The 18608-nt window shown below is 36.2% G+C and overlaps 1 protein-coding gene across 2 annotated transcripts in view; it reads right to left on the minus strand.

The window, feature by feature from the left end:
- LOC145663017 (phospholipid-transporting ATPase ABCA3-like) overlaps nt 1-18608 on the minus strand; it is a 373059-nt gene that overhangs the window by 184006 nt on the left and 170445 nt on the right. For both annotated transcript variants that reach the window (XM_081729148.1, XM_081729149.1), the window contains 2 exons: nt 7278-7416; nt 4866-5115 (listed from right to left, as the gene is read on the minus strand). In XM_081729148.1, coding sequence (XP_081585274.1) covers nt 4866-5115; nt 7278-7416 — 389 coding nt within the window. The remainder of the gene's footprint in view (nt 1-4865; nt 5116-7277; nt 7417-18608) is intronic.

The following is an 18608-nucleotide window of genomic DNA, read 5'->3' on the forward strand; positions in this document are numbered from 1 at the left end:
TGCTTATGAATTGCCACTTAAGGTATTTTTGCTTACTTTCAGTTACAGTTTTGAATATAAGGTAAACACTCATGACGTCATTACCCCCCTATCTATTGATCAAACCATGTCAATTTCACTTTAGATAGATGCAGAGTTGTAAGACGAATTTTTCCATACCCATATCTCAATTTTCGAAACATGTGCAGTTCAGGTCTTTCCGCTTAAGACGGCAGATTTCTCCCCACAAAATTCATTTCAAATCTGATTATTGGGGAGGGGACATATCCCCTCAACACCCGGGATTTGCTCCAGTGATATTAATACCACTAACATAACCCTAACCATGAAGGTGTACCATATTTAATGCTAAGTTTTCAGTTTCTCTACTGCAGATTTTTTAACTGCTTCATCTGTTGTTGACGTCAGTCCTAAGAATCAGGGAAAATATTCGCTTATAAAATCAGTCAAATCAACAGACCTCACATATAGTCCTTTGTGACTTATTACTAATATTAGTTGCTTCTTCATCGATGACCGAATACGTTTCGTATCTACCTACATCTTTCATAATTCAAGAATGTATTATAATCTCACCAACAGAACAGTAGCCAGGGAAGGGGGGGGGGCGAGCGAGGCAGTTGCCCAGGGCGCCGAAATCTGTAGCTACGACTCTGTCTATGATCTGTTTTCTTCTTTCTTTTCATATGCAGCATGTATTGAAATAATACATTATACACAGAACGAGTTGTATCATTGATATAAGAACTCATTGAAGAACATACTCCAAACAAAATAGATTAAACTTAAAGTAGAGGCATTTTTTGGCCATGGATTGCTCAGTGCTCCACGCATTCGCGATATCAGGAAGAGTATTGGACCCGGCTTAATGGAGTTATAGCAATCAGAGATCCAACTACTTTTGTAGCTGGGTGTACCTTTATTCTACCTATTTTTTTGTTATTGAATTACTTAGGGAAATCGATTCCAAAAACAAAGAAAAACCTTTACTGAATATTTATAATTAAATTTACTTAAATTGAAAATTAGACAACAGAAGAAAGTTTTTCAATATTTAAATTTGTAACATGTTTCATTGTTATTTTTTCGTTATTATCAACAATCAAAGAGTTGCTAAGACTTAGTTACTTTTTATTTGTGCGGTGTGGTGAAACGCAGCGTGTTCGGGCAATTCCGTTAATTATTCTTATTTTCCCCAGATTTTTCTAGTAGCGTTGAGGCTAAAAATCTTACTAGGAACAGAAAGAGTTCTGTGTGCATTACTAGCATGAACGTTAAATCAATATGCTAGTTTGTAGCTTGGCTGTTAGGATTACTTAGGTGCAACAGAGGGGAGGGGAACAGCACCGTGGAATAAATCCTTCTGTGAAAAGGAAGCTTCGACGGTTGTTAACCTTAATGGTATCTAAGGTAAGTAAGATTGATATTTTACTTTTAGTCTAAAATTGAACAAAATGCTAAATATACCTAGTAATATCAGTAATAAAAATAATTTACTTATAAGTGACAACTTTCAGTACACCAAGCTAATTCCCACTAATGCTAATGATGTTGCTACCCTCGCTACTGTTTGCCTAACTGATACTGATCGATTTTGCTGGGGGTAGGAACGTTACAAATATAAAACTATTGTGACGTTTCAATTCCGTTTCAATTCGGTTAAACATAACCGCGATTCCTTACATCCCGTTAAACTGAAGATAGCCTTACCTAACTGTAATCAGTGTTCGTAGTTTTCCATAAGAAAATTTCCCTTAAATTACTCAAAATTTTCCTTTTTCGTATCAAATTTTTCATAGTTTGTTCAGTACGACAAAATTTATGTAATAAGATTAATTTAGCTATATTAAAAGTGGTGCCAACGACTTTTCTTTTACTTATTAGGTTTTCGCATCTATTTGTTTTTACTTTATGCTTCACTTCTTTCTGCAAAAAGTACATAAATATACCCACCCAACAATGGGTGCAAAATATGCTATTTTCAACAGACATACATACGCACTATTACTATTATATTGGTTTATTTCTGAAGGACAAACAAAAATTTAAGCATTTATATTAGTCAATCAGTCAACTTAAAAATTTTCCTGAATTTATAACGTTTTATCGAAAAGTTCCCTTTTTCCCTTTCTGCTAAATTTAACTACGAAATTTCCCTAGATTAGGGAAATTTCCCTTAAACTATGAACACTGACTGTAATATAACCGAACGTGATTTTATAAGCTGGCAAGGGCAGTGCCTAACACGGCACAAATCCGACTTTTTTTTACCTTTAGTACACTAATACTGAAAAGGGATTCTGCTTATACATGCAGTTTGTTCCATTTGTAATTTTGCTGTTAAAGAGTTTTTTCTTACTTATTATCATAAAAAGCATGTACTGCACTATCATGCTCAAATAAACGTACCTCACAAATGCTCTATATTCAGTAAATTAGTTTTTATTATGTTTTCCAGTTCTTTCTCTGTAGGAAAAATTTGCCATATTAGTAAGTGAATAGAAAATATGACAAGAATAAAGAAATTATATTTTAAGTAGATTTAATTTATTTATTTACTAGAAATTTCACTGAACACCTACTCAGTCGAGTTGCTAACGCTCACGACTTCGCTGTGCGTGGTATCTTACTTCCGGTACGAACACATGAGCTTCATTTTCCGGTGTTAATCCAGCATCATCAGGTGATTGAAAAAAAAAAAACACAACTAAAAACCCAGAATTAAGAGTTATCGAATTCCGGTCTACAAAGGCAGATATAATGGCGACGTCTGGGAGACGATGCCCAGAACACGTGACATCCAATTGAACGAAGAAACCATCTGTATCTCATCAATCCAATAGCATCTCTGTACCTGTTCTTCTCCCGAATCCAAACGGATTATTTTCTAATCTCTCATCTATCTTACTTTGCAGCCGCCTGTTAGCTTTCCTTCCTAATTCTTGTGCTTTCTGATACACCAGCCACCAGCACGGAAATGTGGCCACAGAGAATCGTCGCTGCAGGGCATCCAATTTTTGCGGAGAGATCACCTGTTGCCCATCGTTTATAAACTGACGCTTTCGGCATGGGGTAGCTTGAGTTTCAGGTTGTTACATTATAAGTTTTCTCTTTCTACATTTCACAAAAACAAAACGTCCATACGAAATAACGTAATAAACACAAAATATGTATGAAAATTGCGTTTGAGTGCGTGGGCCACACATTACGTCTTTGCGGCCCAATGATTAGAGATTTTGATTTCCCCAATACCAAGTAGACTGATAAAATGTTTAATGTGAACTCATGTATTAAGAAATTGATGATCAACTACTCCTCGTTGTTAGAACCTATTTCAACATTTATCATATTTTAAACTTAACAATCCGAAATAAGCCTTGTTAGTACGGTGACTCAGTAGTGGTAGAGCGTTGACCCGTGGCGAACTAAGCCCTTTTGTTTGATCCCAGAAAATTTGAGTAAGTGGATACTACTATTTTATAAGTGTATTTACTCAGGGTTCTACTGTTTGTTCTTTATTACAATAATTCAGGTGCATTAATCATATATTTTGCTCAGCCTATAGGGTACAATCCTGAAGCATATAGAACAAATTACTTTAATCCCAAATGTTACACGAATATATGTCGGCAGACCACAGTGAAAACACTTGAAATGTTTTTTACTGTTACAGTGCACAACTGAATAAAGCTAACAAGTAATTTATAAGGAAAATTGCATATTATATTCTTTATGTGGTAGAAGATAGCAATAGTTTTGAGTAAGAACTAAAAGAAATCTATTAAATATCTTAAGTTGCAACTAATCGAAGGGAAGATGGGTAATGTAAGAGAGGGAGTAAAGTGCAGTTGTAAAAAGATCGCGAAGTTAAATATTACTCTAGAGAGCAAATATCAGGTTTTACAATAGGTGACTGAAAAAAAACGAGAAACGTTGTTAATGTTTTCCAATATATGCGTCTCTAGCAATTTAAATTATGCTTTTAAAAGAAGAGCAGGTGATGTACATTATTACCAAAAGAGTAAATAAGTGTTAAACCTCATTTACAGTTGATTTTTCTGTGGAGTAGCGATAGGTTTTGTAGTTTTCTAATCTATGTTATATATGATTGTGACTTCATACCTTCTGAACCACCAGACCGATCTCAACCGAGATTTCAACAGAGCTGAAGTTCGTGCCTGGGGTAGTTTTTATCATTTCACTTTGTCAGTACAATGCAGGGTTGGAGGAGAGGGAGATATATCTAAAAATAAATAAAAATGAAAATAACTACGTTTGTGACTTAATAACTCTTGAACCACAGCACGACCTGGATAAAAGTTTCAACATAGATGAGGTTCGGGTCTGGAACATTTTTTAAAATCATTTTACTTTAACAGTGCAACTTAGGGGAGGGCGGGAGGGTAATATTTAAAAGTGATCGAAAATTACCGATTAGTGTCGAATTCGTAGTCTTCGGGGTTGCTGAGATGGACAGTGACACTTTCGATGTTGTTTAAATCCACATTTAGCCTAGCAAATTGGCCGAAGGGGAAGGTAAATATATAAACATGATTAAAAATGATCGATATTATACTCGAATCTACAATTTTTGGGTTCGCTGAGACAAACAGTGACACTTTCGATGAGGTCTAAATCGAAATTCAGCCTTTTACGTCCAAAATGAAACGCATCTTTTCCGTGCGAAGAACGGATATTCGGCTATCACGAGCGAAAGAATAAATCGTCGTATTCAAGAATGTCAGTGTTTTCAATGTCTGCCATCATCATTCTATGAAGTAAAACTTTAAAGAAATTATTAATTTTACGTGCATCTTAATAAAAAAAAGTATTAAAATTTAGATAACAAAATGAATGTTTCTTACTTTAGAACCACATCTTCTATGGTTGAAACTGCTACACCAATCCCTTCGAATGCTAAATTATTCTTGTTCTCCTCTAGATATTTAAACAAATTGGGAAATTCAGAGGTCATATCTGTTGGTAAAATATAAGTTATATATGCTTCCTTTTCTGTATCTATCAGCAAATCCGGGATAAACTTAGTAATTGCAGATGTTAAGTTATTTACGATTGTATCTTCGTTTTTTCTAATTGTCAAACGATACCCAGTACCTGGAAACGAAACATAGGTCAACTTGAAAAAAAAAATATATATATAAAGAATATAAATGAAATCAATGGTAACATTTTGAGGGTTTATTGAAATTTAATTCCAGAATATTATCTTAAATATCAATAAAATTTAGCAGCCTTATCTTTTAAAAACTCCCATCATTGCAAATGGTTACGTCATTCCATACTTAACTACATTTGATATAAATATGTTTAGATGAAACATGTTCAATGGAGAAAGAAACCAAATTCACTTTCCATAATTTTGGACATATTTCTTACTTAAGATTTAGCTGTGAAGGTACTTTCAGAAATTAAAAGGTTAATGTCCAGATATTGTATGCAATACTTATAATTTAAAAATAATAGTCTTAAGTAGTATATCTTCTTTTCGGAGACTATTATAGGTTCAGGCAAAAATTAAAATTTGTGTTGGAATAATAACTCGTCAAATATATTATGTACTGTTATTTCCGTTGTGCCACAACAGACACCATACACGGTACACACCAATATCAAATTTAATCTTTAGCGCTTGGACACGTAACATAAGTCAAATTTGTGGTTTTAAAACAAACTACTAATTTTGATCATTCTAGAAAACTACTCATGATTATTTGTACTCATGCGCTTATGTTTGTCTACTTCGATGAGTTCGATTTACTGATACGTTTAACTTCTTTAGATTTGTTTTTCGTTAAACGGTAAGAGTAAAATATACAGGGTGAGGCAAAAAGATATTAACGTTAAATTTGTGTTCTTTTTGTTTTTGTTCTGCAGATTAAACCATAGCGTGCTGATATTCCATCGAGGAACTAAGGAAAATAGCTGCCTGGGCGGAGGGTTTTCAGTCCCTAAGCATCATACGAGAAAAGTTTACGGCCTGGACCGGAAGGAATGCACCTTGGCACCTGACAATTGGTAGAGTCCACGAGAGGTTCGTAGGGACGGAGACCATTCAAGACGATTGCATGTAAAACAGTGGTAGAAAGGGATCTGTCCGAACTGAAGAAGAGACTGTCAGGGGAGAGAGAAGCGCTCAGCACGTTCATGGAGGAGAACGCGCTACTTGCCATTCTCTAGCGAAGGTACTTTCAGCAGAACGGCACCCCTGCCCATTACAGTCGGATGGTTCGGGATTACCGGAACGACACGTTCGATAAACGTTGGATTAGTAGAGGTGGTTCTCTCTCTTTGATATATGTGAGTAGCACAAAGTGCTTTTAAATGTAATACATACTGTTACGTAGTTAAGTGAGTTTATAGAATTGAAAACAAACAGATAGATTGCTGGTTGAGACAAGATTACTATGAAGATTACAGTAATAAGATTTCAGATTTAGATTGCGATATAAGTAAGATAGCTAGGTTGTGGAATACTAATGATTTAATGAACTAAAAATATACTAACTTCACAAATATAGAACAAAGACATCAAACGATATAATTGTAATTTCGTTTTCAGACGCATTGTGCACGTGGCAGTAATAGCACACTTTGTGTTAAGTAGATAATTTCAATATTGGCGTAGTCGGTAGGATAGGCTCTAGGAGTATAGAAGCAACCAAAAATCCACTTACCAGTATATATTACATTTGAAAGCGCTTTGTGCCACTCGCATATATCCAACATTCTCAGTCTTAAATCATAATAAATCTCAGATCAATCTAATCTTGTTTTACCCAGGCTAACTTCAAGTTACCTAACGACAGTGTCCATTTATAAAAATTATGTGCCATATTCCCAACACTCTTCCATGGCCTGTACGTTCCTCCGATCTGATACCATGGATGTTTTTGTTTTGGAACATGGTCAAGGATCGTGTGTATGATAGCAAACCTATTAACTTGGACGACCTGAAGCACTGCATCACTCAGGTCATAGGTGCTATCCCTGCGCAGATGTCCTAGACAATCATACAATCAACAATGAACAGACTCCATAAGTACATTGAGTGGGATGGGTGCGAAATTGAAACCCTGTAATTAAACCCTTGCGTTGTGATTTCACGTGAGTAAACCCCCATTTATTGTTAATATCTCTTTGCATCACCCTGTATTTTTAAATTTAACTAAGGGAGCAGAATATTATCAATTAAGAAGTTCGTTAATTGTCACTAAACCTAAATATACTTTTTATGTAATCTTGGTGTAGATATTTACCTAGGGCTTTCTTCAAGAAAACAGTTGTACCTTGGCAAAATACTTCTCCGGCAGATATAATTACAATTCTATCAGCCACAGCTTCAGCTTCTTCCATATTATGAGTAGTTAGAAGTATAGTCTTATGTCCACGTTCTTCCTGCATGGATATAAATTCAGTATCGAAAGTTAGTATTGAAAGTATGGCAGATCTAACACCTTCGTATTACAATGCCTACGTAAACTCTCTTAAATGATCCTCTATTAGAGAAAAAATAACATAAATTACAAAGAAAAGATAATATTATGTAAAGTGTATTATTTTCAACGAACTTAATATGTTCGTTATTGAAATCACTATGTCTATGTGTGTGTGTGTGTGTGTGTGTGTGTGTGTGTGTGTGTGTGTGTGTGTGTGTGTGTTACTTGCGATTTTCTCAATTTTGAGGAATGAATTCAGTAGAGAATTAAAAATATCTTAACCCATTTGAACCCAAATTATTTTTTTTATCGAATTTAATCTTGGTTCCCGTCAGATTGGTAGAAGTAAAGGTAAATAACATATTTAAATACATTATGGTTCACGAAAATGTCATGGACCCCTAATTCGGTAATGTTCCATTTTTGGAACAACGGGCCTGAAAGGGTACAGGTTTCTGAAAGAAAATATTTCAATTTAGCCAGGCTAAAGTATTATTTCGTTAAAATTTTAGGATACAGATTTTACAATAATTAGGAATATTCATTAGATACAAAGTACACAAATATTGAAACATGTTAATATTATGCATATCCACATAATAACAGGTTTTTTCATTATAATTATTTTCCAATACATCACATTCTTACTACTGATGGAAGTAAAAGAAGCACTTCCATGTTGTGTTGCTTTCACTGTCCACATCTTGATTGTCTTTCTGATTTTAGAATGAAATGTCCTTCTTTGTCATATCCCACTTCATTTATTGCTTCTTTGTTGACTGGTCGCAATATGTCTCCCAACAATTGCTGGTTGTTGGGATTACTTTTGTTATGCGACTTTGCAGAAGGCTGACTTTCATTACATGTACTAGTTTTCGGAGCTTCATCATCCAACAAACTCACCTACAAATTCATTTCTCAGCTGGCCGCTTTGTATTACTGTAAAAGAAGCTTCTCCCTTAGCGGACAACTAATTTCTAGATAGCCTCTCTATATCTGTTTTCTTCTTCCGAGAACTCTTAATTTTCTGGTGGTGTAATGACAATATCTGCAGCAAGAATATCTTCTCCGTTAGCAAGTATATTGATAATTTCGTCAACAGTCAATCTGAAATAGGGAGGGAGGATTTACATTTCTGGGCATCTATGGCCATGTTAGCCCGTCACGTTTGACACTCGGCGAGAACACTCTCCAGGGAAAAATAAGGAAGCAAGTATTGGGGAAAGAAGGAAGCGGCCTGGGACATATACTCGTATGTTAGGTACCACCCCGGCACTTGCTTGGTGTGAACGAGAAAAGCCAGGAAAACCTCATTCAGGATGGCTGGTCTGAAAAGCTTCTTACACTTTTACGACCGAGAGCCCGCACCTTGAATCGAGCCCGGAACTGCTCGCACTCTATCTGAAATAAAACAATATTTCTAGAAATAAATAAAATCCATAGGATGTTGTGAAATACACATTTAAAATATAAAACAACAATATATTTATTTATTTACAAGCTACCAGATACAGCTCAAAGGCCATTTTACACTGGAATGATCAACATAATGATAACATTGAGGAAGGAAGTGAAAGGAAGACGGCCAGGGCCTGTAAAATTGTGTAGGTTCCTAATGATTCCCCTACAGTACCAATAAAATATAACTATATAATATGCCTTTATCTATGTCCAAAATTTACTGTTTTTATTTCACTGCAGTAAAGTAAAATCAATAACAAATGTTACAAAATGTAATCAGGCATTCCTAACAACTCCTACATATAGGTAAATAAATGTACGATCCAGTGAATGAGGATCAAGACACCTGCAACTCTATTTGGCTGTCATTTTTCAACTGAAAAAGAGTTGCTTCGTGGCTAAGCGGTTAGCGTACACGCCTTTGGCATGGGATACCGGGTTCGATCTTGGCGGAAGTTCATGTGGTTCGGATTCCACTTTAAAGAATAGGCCAATTTTCATATAGTCTCGCTGCTGAAAGGAACGTTAAAATCACAATCAATTCAACTGAACTGAAAAGCGTACTGCGTGGGTGTAACAATTAAATAAATTTTTGTGTATAAATTTCCCCTCCTCCATGAAACCAATAAATTCCGAATGTAAGCGCAAAATGCCCTCAAAAGCGGCACAAATAGCATCAAATAAAAGTACGCTCATAAAATGTACGAAACAATTACTAATTCATGCAATAAAATTGCCATATTCCATAACTTTATGGGTACATTTACGCCCGTTGTTCCAATAATGGAACAAACAAAATGCAAACTTCACGTGCCCGTTCGAGCCCGCTGTTCCAATATTGGAACATTCAAAATTATAAAACGCTTTTATTAATAACAATCATAATCAATTGTTGCATTTCACATGCACTGAAAACTTGATACTTCTCCTACCCAAATAGTATTATATAGGTAGAAAATTCATAAACGAACATAAAATTCACTTACCTCCTTTGAAACGCCATAATTTGTTCTTAATAAACGCAACTAATATGGACAGTACACATCGTTCCCGCCAATTCAAGACAAAGATACGTCACTTGCTAAACCATTGGTGCCAAATTAAGAGGTCCATACAAAAATTGTTACCTTTATTCACGTAATATGAAAAATAAAAGTAAAGTAAAAAATGTTCCAATTTTGGAACAACGGGTTCAAATGGGTTAAATACGTCATAGAACTTTTCGCGTCACTGTTACCGTTCCCGAGATTTTGGCCAAAAAGGTTCCCATTTCGGGATATTTAAGGAGTTATACCTCGGGAACCGTGACTCATAATGACATGATATGTGTGTTGATCAACACCTAAGAGGATGGTGAATATTTCGATATTAAATAGTAACCGATGACCACTGACCACCATGCCCCAGATATTGGTCAAAAACGTATGGAATTTCAGATGGTTTAAGAGCCGTATGTCGGGAACGTATAAGTTACCGTAAGTCACAGAGAGATGATATTTTGCGAATTTTTCAATTTTTAGCCCTCGATTTTGAGCATGTATCTTGGTAAACAAAATATCGTAGAACGTTTTAAAACAACTCTTAAGCAAAACATGTGGAAAAAATTTTATATTCAAGAAAATTATAAATGGATAGATATATTACTAGAACTTACTGCATATAATAATAAAGTACATAGAATAATTAGTATAAAGCCCGTACAAGTTGATAAGAAAAATTAATTCCTTTAAGATCGTTGTAGCAATTCTCTGGAAGCATTCTCAACTGGTTTAATTACGGTCTTAGCTGTTACCAAGGATTGTCACATTTCCAATAAATGTACTGTTAGGTATTCAATGAACATCTTTACGCTCTATCTGTGTTCAAAATCTATTAAAGTATAAACTAGCTCTGTGAAAAACTAAAAGATAGCAAATGCAAAATTTCTGCATAGCGTAAGGTTCCACATGTCTCATACTATGCTGTATTCATGTGTCTACTACACATACTTGTAGTAAAGAAACACACTACACACGACAGGAACGAAGAAGACATCGTCCATCATCGCCAATATTTGACTTGTGACGCATGGGCCAGCAGTCAACAATATTACGGTATAAAACAGGAGAGAACACCTCAAGAAGTATCCTCCGCTCTGGATTTATACCATCCCAATGGAAGACGCCTAAGAACTTGATGTTTCTTAAAACGAATAAGCCCGCCGAGAGTGTCTCTTCATATCTCCCTATTTAAATAACATCTGTATTCAGTAACATTCTTGAAAAAAATCTTCGTCAACGTCTGCACGTCCATCTCACTCACAAACTTTTACCACATGCAGAAGCACGTGTCCGTCCAAACTATAGCATTAACGATCAATTATTACGTCTCCTCAACCACATCACCAATCATTATAATACATCACGACTTCCTCTTCTTACTTTATTTGATTTGGAGAAAGCATTTGATAAAGTATGCCACGCCGGATTCATGTATAAACTTTTGAACTTCCGCATTCCTCTCACTTATATCCGATTCATCTATGACTTTTTGTACTGTCGCCTTAAATACGTTTCTATTAATAACACATTCTCGCATCCTATATTCCTTTCCTCTGGTGTACCCCAAGGATCTTTATTCCTCCCTCTGCTTTAACATCTATATATGTAGCCGACTCACCAGCGTTGCCTCCGCATGTTCATGTCTTTCAATATGAAGATGACACCACCTTCTTAGCACTCAGCAAAACTGTTTACCAACTTAATATTTCAATGCAGTCCGCCATAGATTCCTTCGTTAACTGGGTGAAAAGTGGCGCCTCAAGATTAGCCGCCCAAAAAGTCCATCGATACTTCAACCTACTGCGCCTCGCAGTCGATAATACCTGTCTTCAAATCAGAAAATCCGCAAATACCTAGGCATCAGCTTAGACTTACATCTCACTTGAAAACCACCTTACAAGACATCATTGCCAAAGTTTCAAACCGCCTGAATTTATTAAAACGGGGTATTAGGGGTATTTAGTATCACAGGTATTACTTGGGTCTCAGTTCCATAACTGTGCTAAATAAGGTACTCATAAGGTCTTTTTGCGTCCAGCTTGAGCATGTGCTAATCTGGCTTGGATCGCTGCACCTCTTTCCTTCTACAACAAACTCAAGATCTTGGAACACCATGCACTCCGCATTGCATACAGGATAAAATTTCCAGTCCGACATACAAATTGTAGAAAGAACGCCTTTTCCACATATTATTTTTCATCTCAAATCTCTCCGTCTCAAATATATCGATAAATACCTGCATGAACGCCATCCGTTCCTTATAAAAACTATGAGCGCCCACAAAACTACCCTATTTCAGTTCCTATTATACATACACCGTACCTCGTTTATTCACGACCTACCACTACTCTCTACCACCTGATCAGAACTATTTTCCCTTAGCATACGAATTGAAGACCGTCATCTGTACATCATTCGCATTGTAATAAGTCTGTTACTGATCCGGGCTTTCCCTTGACTTTCATCAATGCTTGGAGCAGCCACCAAGCGAGACGATTAATCTGCATCAGTCAGCTAACATAAGTCAATGGTGTATTGAGTGTTGCACGTCACAACGTCATATTTCGCCTTTTCATCTTCACCTCATGATTGTGATCTAAAAATCACAATGTTCCAGTTGACATTACTTGAAATAAATAAAGATATAAAATTTTCCTCTCTATACTTATCTTACCGCTTTCCTATTTTTTCTTCACCTTTTACCCCTCCTAACTAAGTATAACACTATCCCATAGATGGGCTATAACTACGCCTATTTCATCCTATTATGCTCCCACACACCTCCGCATAGAGGTTTACCCTCGAGCAGGTAGCTAGCTCCGGCTAGAAAAATAAACTCAAGAAGTATCAATCTCTCTCGGTGATTAAACTACCAAAAGCCCTAAGGCGCCTGGCCATTGGGAACTCCTTACCCTTCTCAGCGACGCCTGGCCAAATGAGAGGTACCTTTCCTACAAGCTCTAAGATGCCTGATCATTGAGTTCCCTTCACTCTCTAAGGCGCCCAGTCAATTGAGAGGCACTTAACCAACAACTTCATTCCATCTCTAAGACGCACGGTCATTCAGAGTAACCTTACCATCAAAGCCTTAAAACGCCTGGTCATTGGGTTCCTTTCACATACATATTAGAGGAAACTTTGTTTATTGTAAGGTACATGTATTCGAGAGAATCTTTTGTAATAAAAAGGTGATGGAAAAGTCCAATATCCCGTGTACATTATTTTCGTCTACCCTATAGGACAGAGAGAATTTTACATGGTGGAAGCGTCGGCGTCTATCCGACCTTAATTCTTAAAGGACTTTCCTACAGGAACTATTTTAGTAACGGAAACGAACTTAGAAGCTTCTTTTACTGATATAAAGTGCAGGGTATTAGTGTTGGTGATACGAAGACAGGATTATATAAAGACAGTATGCGTGCTGTTGTAGCACTCCCATAACACTCTCAACAGTAAATTGATTTTATTTAGGCTGGCATATATTTATGCCGACAACTCGATCAGGAAAAGGTATATACATAGAGAACAAAAATTGTATGACAGAAGCAGGCTCCGGAATACCAATTAATATTCCCCATCCAACTAGATACTCATGTCACAGTACAGACACCAGATCGATTTTTTATGTTATTCGGACATTTAGTGTTACTCTAGGCATGGTCTCCCGAAAAGAAGAAAGAAACTCTACCGTTGTATTTGCAGGATGTTTACCTCAATTTTATATTACAACTACAAAACGAAAGTCAATTTAATAACTTCGTTAAGGACCAACTCAACTACAAATTATTTTCATTATCTCTCCGAAATATAGCGGCCTACACGGCAGAATTAGGGCAAATTCAGGAAAGCGAAAGTGAACGAGTTAACGTATATTTTTAAAAGAAAATTAAGGATCATTAGACAACTAATGTACGCGGCTTCGGAGGAAGAAAGAGAAAATTCATTTCCTCTCATTAGGATTAGAGAGGAAGTTCCTTACAGAAGACTCAATATTAAAGAAGATTTCGTACAGCAGTTGCAGGATCGTCTCCATGATTTAGAAAATGCTTAGGACCTCATCCAGAAGAGGAACTATGTATCATTGTCACAGGCAATTCATTCTTTAATCGGCCAACCTAACCGTCTTTCAACATTTTCCTTTAAATGAATTTAATAACACGAATCCTAGTTTGTAAAACCAACCTATACGCAACAGCCCATTTCTACTGCACACCACACTCAACCTGCACCTCATTACTCACAATCGTTACATTCTGCACCTCCATTGCAGAAAATTTTCCCTGTACAGTCAACTTTCACTCAACATGAAGTTTCAAATCCGCATCCCCAGCAAAATCAAAACCCACCCTCACGACCTCTTCTTGCTGACCGTACTAAACTAGTGAACTAAAGCGCAAAGAATAATAGCAAAGGAAATGACTGAGAGTCAAAATAAAAACTTTAAAAAGGCGATTAAATATCTGTGTGCGCAATTTGCTATAAGAAAAACCACGGTGTGTCTTCGTGTTGGAATAACCCTAAAAATTCCAACCAGGGAAACGCGTAGGTGGGCTTGGAGGCCAAAGTCAAGCCTCGCGGGCCAATCCAGAATAGTCACCACGGGCCATACAAAAACCACCACTATCAGAAAACAAAGAAGACCATCACATTCAGAAAGGACAAACAGTAGCGGAAATTTTGAGTGGTATGGACGACAATTTTTATACTCAGGCAACCTACAACGATCGCCGACAACACGTCAAATTGGGGACAGAAGATAATATATTATTACTCAATACTAAAGTAAATTCAAGTAGTTTACCAGTATTAATTAATACTGGTTCAACTCTTAGTCTTTGGTCCAGATGTGACATATCTCCAGATTGCAAATTAATACTATTTCAGATATGTATAAAGAACATTGCTAACAAAGTCCTGATTTTAAAGGAAACAGCTCTAATTAAATTTAAAATCAGTACTGCTACCTTTTCACCTTATTACCGCATTATAAATCTCATTTTTACTTTCCGGTTTCAATTCCGAAGAAAAATCGTGACGTAGCGTTTTACACTATTACTCCACTACAATCATTATAAGATAGATACGGATTGGAGACAATGACCATGAGGATAGCATACGAAAATATTAAAATATGGGCTGCGCTCAAACTTTGTAAAAGACACACTGATGATTTTCACATGTGGTGTTATTATGCGCTAGAGACTTGAAATAGGGCTTGCACTAAAAATCTGGTATTCCAGTTTCTTTTATATAAAGAATAATTTATCACAAATTCTTGTACATGGGCTACGATCAAACAGATAGTATACACATGAGTTCTTAAACTTAAGACTACAAAATATCTTTAGTATCGCACGAAAAACTGTAGGATATAAAATTATCTTTCGAAGGTAAAAATTCACCTGCGATAAGATTAGCACCTCTCATCCCTAAGATGAGATAAGGGCAAATTTAAAAGCTTAAACCGAAATTCCACTTTCTATTGCAGATTCGGACTCTAGGGGAAAATAACAATATTCTATTTATAACATTTTCCGTTTCGTGTTAAATGGAACTTTAATAAGCGGAAATTATTTTCTCTTACGTTTTTCTTTAATGGGAGCTCCCACGTTTCAATCTAGAATAAATCGGCGATAAACAGTATCAACTTTTGTCTTGAATGTTTTCTTGGTTCTTGAAAGGTGGCAAGAAAGGTGGTTCTGAATTCGGCGTGAAGTATGACAATTCAAACGTGATAGTGTAATTGGGTGCAATCTGCAGTGGTAATCGTTGTTGGCTACGAAGCATCGTGTGGGAAGCACTACTTGAACCTGTGCTCTCTACGCAGCGCAACATTCACATATGAGCATGAATATTCTTGTCATTCCTCACAACATATATACATGCCACTTTACAGATACAAGTGAGAGATGTCTTGATAAAATTCGGCAAGGGGCACCATAAAGGGGGATATTTTTGACTATTTTTTCAATATCTTGCATCATTTGCGAGATTTGAACCTACTTCTGATTGGAGTTTCTAATTCATGTATGATCTGTGTTTTCTTTCTCCTTCCATGCAGTATGTAATAAGCAAATACATTACACACACAATTACTTAAAATGTCAGTGATTCAGTAATATATAATGCGTTCATTGGGCAAAACACTGGAAACAATAGAGATTCATCTTAGACTGGAGAAATTGTTATCCTTCGTTTTTCATTATCAATTGGCAATGAAACAAACGCCAGAGAGATTACTAACCCCGTATACAAATGTGTGCTGTTGAAATATATTCTCGTAGGATATGATGCTTTACTTTCATAAAATTTCAACACTACCAGTGTACCCCTGAAAAGGTAATAAAGAAATAATGGACCTTTTTGAATATTTAATTAAAACTGAACAATCTACATAAAATTTGGAATAGATCAGTGTAAACGGCATTTTCTAGAGCCACTGGTTTCCGAGAACTCACTATCGAAAGGATTGGCCACAACATATAAACCTAGCATTTTAATATATAGACTAGCTGAATCTGCGCTCTCTACACAGCGCATCATTCGCATATGAGCATAAATCTCCTACTCATTCCTTACAACATCTGTGCATGTTCCTTTACAAACACAATTAAAAGACATCTTGATTTTAAAACAACGGCAAGGGGTGTCATATAGGAGAGATTTTTCGATTATTTTTTCTCAATATCTCTCACGGTTTGCAAGATTTGAGCATACTTCCGGTTAGAGTTTCTAATTCAAATATGACCAGTGTTTTCTTTCTTCTTGCATGCAGTATGTAATAAGCAAATACATTACATACACAATTAATTACAATATCAGTTATATGTTATGTTCAGTGGGCAAGACACTCCAAAAATAAAGATTCATCTTAGACTGGAGAAATGGTTATCCTTTCTTTTTCATTATTATTTGGCCATAAAACAACCGCCTGAGATATATACAACCCCTATGTACAACAATATGGTGTTGGAATGTATAATGCATGGCATGTGATGCTTTAGTTTTTTTTAAATTCAACTCTTCCAGTGTACCCGTAAAAATGTAATAAAGAAATAATGGCCATGTTTTTTTTAAATATCCAATTAGAACTGGACAATCTACACAAAATTTCCAATCGATGAGTGAAGACGTCATCGTTATAGAGCCTGTAGTTTCCGAGATCTCATTGTCGAAAAGATTGGCCACAAACATATAAACGCGCACAATTTTATAGTTGAAAAGAACTCCCAAGATGGCAGCACAATTCATTTGCATTGATTTTGAAGAAGGCTTATTAAAATACAAAGGCTTTGAAGAAAAAAAATTTTTAAAAAATGAACCTTGTTGAAAAGATCTATTTAAATAATTTATTAAAAGTGCACATTGTTTAAAATATTTGTATTTTTTAAACGTGAAATTAGAAATAACAGTAAATCAAAGATTTGAAATTAAAAGCTAGAGGTTGGAGCTGAGGCATTTTAATTTTCATATTGAATCAAGGAGCCTAACCTTTCTTGTGCTAGTTAGTGTGCCAGCAAGGATCAAGTGTTGTTTTACGCATTTGGGAGCAAATCACACATACAACACTTAGCGAATTGACGGAAGTTGTCATCTTTGGAGGGCACTTGCTTTTTGAACTTCATCTTATTTCATCATCTTTTACGTCACTTTCATTTGGGCTTCGGTCTTCAGGGCCTCTAGGATCCGGATTACCTGCTACATTGCTTGCAAACCAAAGCTCTGCACTTGCACAAACGGCACCCATTGTACCTTCTAATCGCACTCGGCACTTTTTCTTGGGGAAGTCAATCAATGTCGTCTACATCTAGAGAGAGACATGAATCAAATGATTGAATACAGTCCGCAAAACGCATACGGTCACAATCTCCAATGGAATCTATGTACATTTAAGTCAATCAACAGAGTAGCAATACTGTTACAGGCCGTCAAGGTACTACGGTTGCACAGTCAATTTCTGATCCTCTTTATCATTCCATTCTTACAGGCTACGATACAAAGTTCATCAACCCTAAAATGATTTTTCTACAAATCATGAAATACGTTCCACGGGTACAGGATGCTCTCGTCCAAAAGGTTCCCAATTGAAACAGTTACATTCTGAAATCGAAGGATACAAAGTTTACAATCACTATTCGCAACAAAGCCTCCTACAAAATTTTCGGTAAGAGTGCCAAACCTACAAAATTAACAGATAAACGGCAGAAACAACCTCCATCACCTCGCAAACCACAATTTCTATCGGTTGTTATTAAGGGTGTTTCCCCTGAACTTACCGATGCAGAAATCTAAGAGGAGCTAAAACAGAAGGGGGTTTCATTTCAAAAATGCATTCGTATTCGAAATAATAATGGTCCGACCTATATGGTCCGGGTGCTTTCTAAGCAACAGTAGCCTATTGATTATCTGTTATGATTCGATGCACCAATTTATAAGAAAATACATCGTGTCGAACCTTCTAAAATTCAGGGACCTTTAAATATACGCCGCGAAAAATATCAGGTGTACAATGACCACACTACATCAAATTGCTCTAATCCATCTAAGTGCGGATACTACTCGGGTCTACATGAAACCAAAGCATGTCCAAACATAAAAGGACCATCCAAGTGTAAAACCTGTGGCAGTGGGCTTCACTCAACGTACAGTT

Source organism: Thermobia domestica, chromosome 10 (assembly GCF_964235325.1).
Source record: "Thermobia domestica chromosome 10, izTheDome1.hap1.1, whole genome shotgun sequence".
Classification (NCBI taxonomy): Eukaryota; Metazoa; Arthropoda; class Insecta; order Zygentoma; family Lepismatidae; genus Thermobia; species Thermobia domestica.